Source organism: Lipotes vexillifer, unplaced genomic scaffold (genome assembly GCF_000442215.2).
Source record: "Lipotes vexillifer unplaced genomic scaffold, Lipotes_vexillifer_v1.1 scaffold554, whole genome shotgun sequence".
In the NCBI taxonomy this organism is placed as follows: domain Eukaryota; kingdom Metazoa; phylum Chordata; class Mammalia; order Artiodactyla; family Lipotidae; genus Lipotes; species Lipotes vexillifer.
The window spans coordinates 370,152-374,649 of NW_006794635.1; the positions used below are offsets into that span (position 1 = coordinate 370,152).

Below are 4,498 nucleotides of genomic sequence, written 5' to 3' on the forward strand. Positions count from 1 at the left end.
GCATCAGCAGGCGGACTCTCAACCACTGCGCCACCAGGGAAGCCCCTATTTGTAGACTTTTTGATGATGGCCGTTCTGGTGTGAGGTGGTGGTACCTCGTTGTAGTTTTGATTTGCATTTCTCCAATAATTAGCAATGATGAGCATCTTTTCACCACATGTAGATATAGTTTTGATGTGTTCATGGGGGGAGGTGAGTTCCACTTCCTCCTACTCTGCCATCCGATCTCCTCTGCCCTGACATCTTACAGTGCCATTCATCTAGAAACTCTTCTTGTAACTGAGATTATCTGTTTCCATGTTTTAAAATTGAGGAAGAAAAATCTCAATTTTCTTAGAATTATGACTGTTGTTAATAAATTTCAGGAGAACAAAATTGAGCTTTTTTCTCAATACAGCTGACAGCTACTCCCAGAGAACAGGTCTCATACTTTTCATGGCCGTATACAGGTAACTCTTACCAGACTATGTGAACTGGGGCATTGAACACATTTGAATAACAAGGAATTACTTTACAGATATCGAATTAGGATCTCTGTAAAAATTAGTCCATTAAACCACATTTGAAATGGAGTTTCTCAAACAGTTTCATGTATCTGCATATTGGTAAGTATATTTTGTGTGACCTGCTTAGGAAACATGAGTAGGATGTGATCTGTTTGATGGTTACAGCTATCCTCATCTGAGAATTTCCATTCCAATCTGTTATAATTTTTTCTAACTATTGCTACTAGAAACCTTCTGAATACCAATGACAATCTAATTTCATGCATAGAGAAGCAAATTAGCATGAATTAAAGCTTCTTTAGTTGAATGAGCATAGTTTTATATTGGCAAGTATGGTATACCTTCTTAATCCTAGAAAAGACTCCAATTTTAAGTGAATTATCTTCCAGATTGTTTATTTTCTACTTAAAGTATCATCAGTATTTCCTTAGCACAAATCAGCCATGGAATAAAAAGTTGGGACATTTTTTACACGTCCAATATCTCCCTCCCCTTCTTTGAACAGACATTCCCCTTCCCAGATCTGTGGTAGCTTGCTTAGTATTTGGTGGGGTTTTTTTTGGGGCGGGGCGGATTGTTTGTTTTTAATATCTATTTATTTATTTTGGCTGCGCTGGGTCTTAGTTGCTGCATGTGGGATCTTTAGTTGAGACATGCAAACTTGTACTTGCAGCATGCATGCAGGATCTAGTTCCCCAATCAGGGATCGAACCTGGGCCCCTTGCATTGTGAGCGTGGAGTCTTACCCACTGGACAACCAGGTAAGTCCCTTCCTTATATTTGAATCTTGAGTAAAATGACACAAGGACAGTGATAGTTAAAGCCAAGTCTTTCTGAAAGCAGCTCTCTGAAAAGGCTGTTCATTAATTCCTACAACCTAGAGCAATACAGCCTTGACCGCAGTCCTTATAAATTTTTTTTAAGGCTAGCTGGAGGAGGTTTATAGCCATCTTTTGCAACCAAAGAGCCTTGATAAAATTCCAACATACAGAAAGTAAAAAATTTAATGTTTTGGGCTTGTGTTTATGTTTCTGCATTATCTTTTTATTTATTTTATTTTTGGCTGTGTTGGGTCTTTGTTGCTGCACACGGGCTTTCTCTAGTTGCGGTGCACGGGCTTCTCATTGCAGTGGCTTCTCTTATTATGGAGCACAGGCTCTAGGGACACAGGCTTCAGTAGTTGTGGCACGCAGGCTCAGTATTTGTGGCGCATGGGCTTAGTTGCTCCACGGCATGTGGGAATCTTCCCAGACCAGGGCTCAAACCCGTGTCCCCTGCATTGGCAGGCAGATTCTTAACCACTGAGCCACCAGGGAAGCCTGTTTTTGCATTATCTTAATGGTCATATCTACAATACAAATAGTGATCGAACAGGTTTCATATAAATAAATTAAGTTTATTGCTGAATTTTCCCATAACATTATAGAAATTTTTTTAAAAAAACACTGAAACTTCACAAATTATTGAGCTCAACAGTTAAACAAACATAGTTCATAAAAAAAAGTACAAAAGTTACATTAGAAATATTTTTTGAAGAAAACTGTATCATCTAAGAGCAAAGAAATGTGAATCCAGACAATGAATGGCACAAATACAGCACTTTAAAGGAGTACTCAGTCACCACCCAGAAATCACTGTCTGAGTTATGAAATAGATTCAGTTTGAGAAGTTATATATTCAGTTTGTTTCTGAACTAGCCCGTCTTGTTTTTGCCTCTCTTTTGTAAGAAAAGAGCTAGGTCTTTACTGCTGCTGGGACCAAATACTGTACATGCACTGGAGAATAAGGACGGGTCACCCTTCTCCCCTGGTACCTGCACAAGAGAACAGTTAGTACAGAAATGGCTTTGGCACTTTAACCCTTAACATAATCCCAAACCTTGTTAATTAAATATTGTAGCCTTGCATGATTTTTTTTAATACCACATCATCTCCATACTTTATATGTACATTATATATACAATAATAAAAATCCTTCATTCTAAAACAAAACAGGTTGATTCCAAACAGGCCACATTAAATCTTTGTAGCAATACACTCACATAGCTTTCTTCTTAATGCTTATGCGACACAGTTTTTGATTGTTTTTTTAAGCTACCTTCTGGGATTGACTTAAGGCTCTAGTTTAATGCAAATGGTTTAGTCTTAGTAGGAATCTCTTCTGAGGCTAAAATCACACACCACTGACTCTCTCTTTTGAAGCTGGTTCTCCTTGTTGGATGGATGTAGTGTCTTGTCTGGGTAATCCATAGAGATATATAGAAACACATACAAGAAGAGTACCCAGAGCAAAGGTGAGTGCTGAAAAGAAAAAGAAAAAGGAATCTGTATTTGTGTTCTTAAAACTATGTAACAATGATTAGTTTAAAATTTTGAAGACTTTCAATTATGGGTTTACCCTATCAGATTACAAGAAAAATAAATTTAAGTGTTCTATATGATGATGGTAAGGTTTAGAAAAGGTCATCAATTCTAGCTCCACCCCCACCCCACTCACCAGAAAAAGTAGTGAAATCAAGGGAGTGACAATCACTGACTACATACTTTTTAAGAACACAAGTATGACTGTCCTGGACCACTGACAAAGAACATACTAACATCCCTATATGCTGACTGAAAGAAAACACAGTGGAATAAGGATTTTCCATGATAACTAGAAACCTGTGAAAGCTAAGGTTAGTAGAGTAAAAGGCAGTTGAGCAAAATTCAAAGAGTTAGGTGACTAATGATTCAAACCATTGAAGATTTCTGAATAGGAGATGAGGTGGTGATTTAATGAGTAAAATTCCATTTTCTGCTAACATCTTTTTTTTCATCTTAATCCTGAAAATCTGGACACAATTGAATTACAACTTGCCCAAACTTGACAAATAGGCATCATATAAATAAATCCTTATGTCAAAACTAAACAATATTCTATGTGGAGTACAATGGCACAGTCTTAATAGCTTTAAAAATGTCATGCAGAGAAACAACATTGAGCTATGACTTTTAGTTCATCCATAACTAGAAAAGACTAGCTTTGCCTTCCAAAAAGGGGAAGAGGGTAAATTAAATCTAAACAGGAAACTAAGATTGCTAAGACATTCTAAGGACACTGACCAAAAAGCATTTATACTGTTTCCAAATATTCTTTAGGAGCACAGGCATAGGATTTGTTGAGCATAAGGATGGATCAGAACTACAAGTGAAAGTTCACACAAATCAGGTAAGAAGAACATCAGGAGGGCCTAGAAATATCTGTTACTGAAATGGTAAGTAGTTGGCTTTATACAGAATACCTACCTACTATGTGCCAGGCACTGTTCTAAGCACTTTGCCTAAAACAACCCTACAAGATAGGTGTTATTATCATTCCCATTTTACAGACAAAGAAACTGAGACATGAGTTAAGTAACTTCCCCAAGGTTTTACAACTAATAAATGGTACAAGCAAGATTTGAACCAAACTATCAAATTTTTTTCTAAGATTTCTACAAGGTTGGTATTCTTCTATTTGCATTTATAACAAGTCAGTTTTTAAATGAAATGTAAATATAGGCCAGATCTGTTTCTTTTACTTAATGTTGATATTTGACAGATTTTTCTCATGTATTAGTTTATGTTATAACTGATCAGTAAAGAAAATTATCACACCATAAAAGCACCAGGAAATGTTAAGTCAATATCACTGCTTAAATAATTCAGAAGCCAACTAATGGTGGATATGGCTAGGGAAAATTATATTAGAAGGACCAGCATAAAGGAGGTCCTAGAATGCCAGCTATAGTAATGAATTACATATTAAATGAAACAAACAGCTTTATTAAAGAGAAAATTTAGATTTGGATTGTAGTTTCAAAACCAGTTTATATCCAAGTCTAAAACAGGAAGGTACAAACTAAGGGGGAAATGAAAGAAGTTTTCTGTTCTTACCTCAGAATAAAAAGCCAAGTTTACTCTAATTCCACTGCGGAAATTAACAAGGGAGGCCTTGTCTACAGAAACACTCTT

At 36.4% G+C, this 4,498-nt stretch overlaps 1 protein-coding gene across 2 annotated transcripts in view; it reads right to left on the reverse strand.

Annotated features, from left to right (window-relative positions):
• Positions 1 to 1,881: 1,881 nt before the first annotated feature.
• The window catches only part of SLC35A1 (solute carrier family 35 member A1), a 27,701-nt gene continuing 25,084 nt past the window's right edge, over positions 1,882 to 4,498 (reverse strand). For both annotated transcript variants that reach the window (XM_007467307.1, XM_007467306.1), the window contains one exon: positions 1,882 to 2,806. In XM_007467307.1, coding sequence (XP_007467369.1) covers positions 2,679 to 2,806 — 128 coding nt within the window. In that variant the 3' untranslated portion in view covers positions 1,882 to 2,678. The remainder of the gene's footprint in view (positions 2,807 to 4,498) is intronic.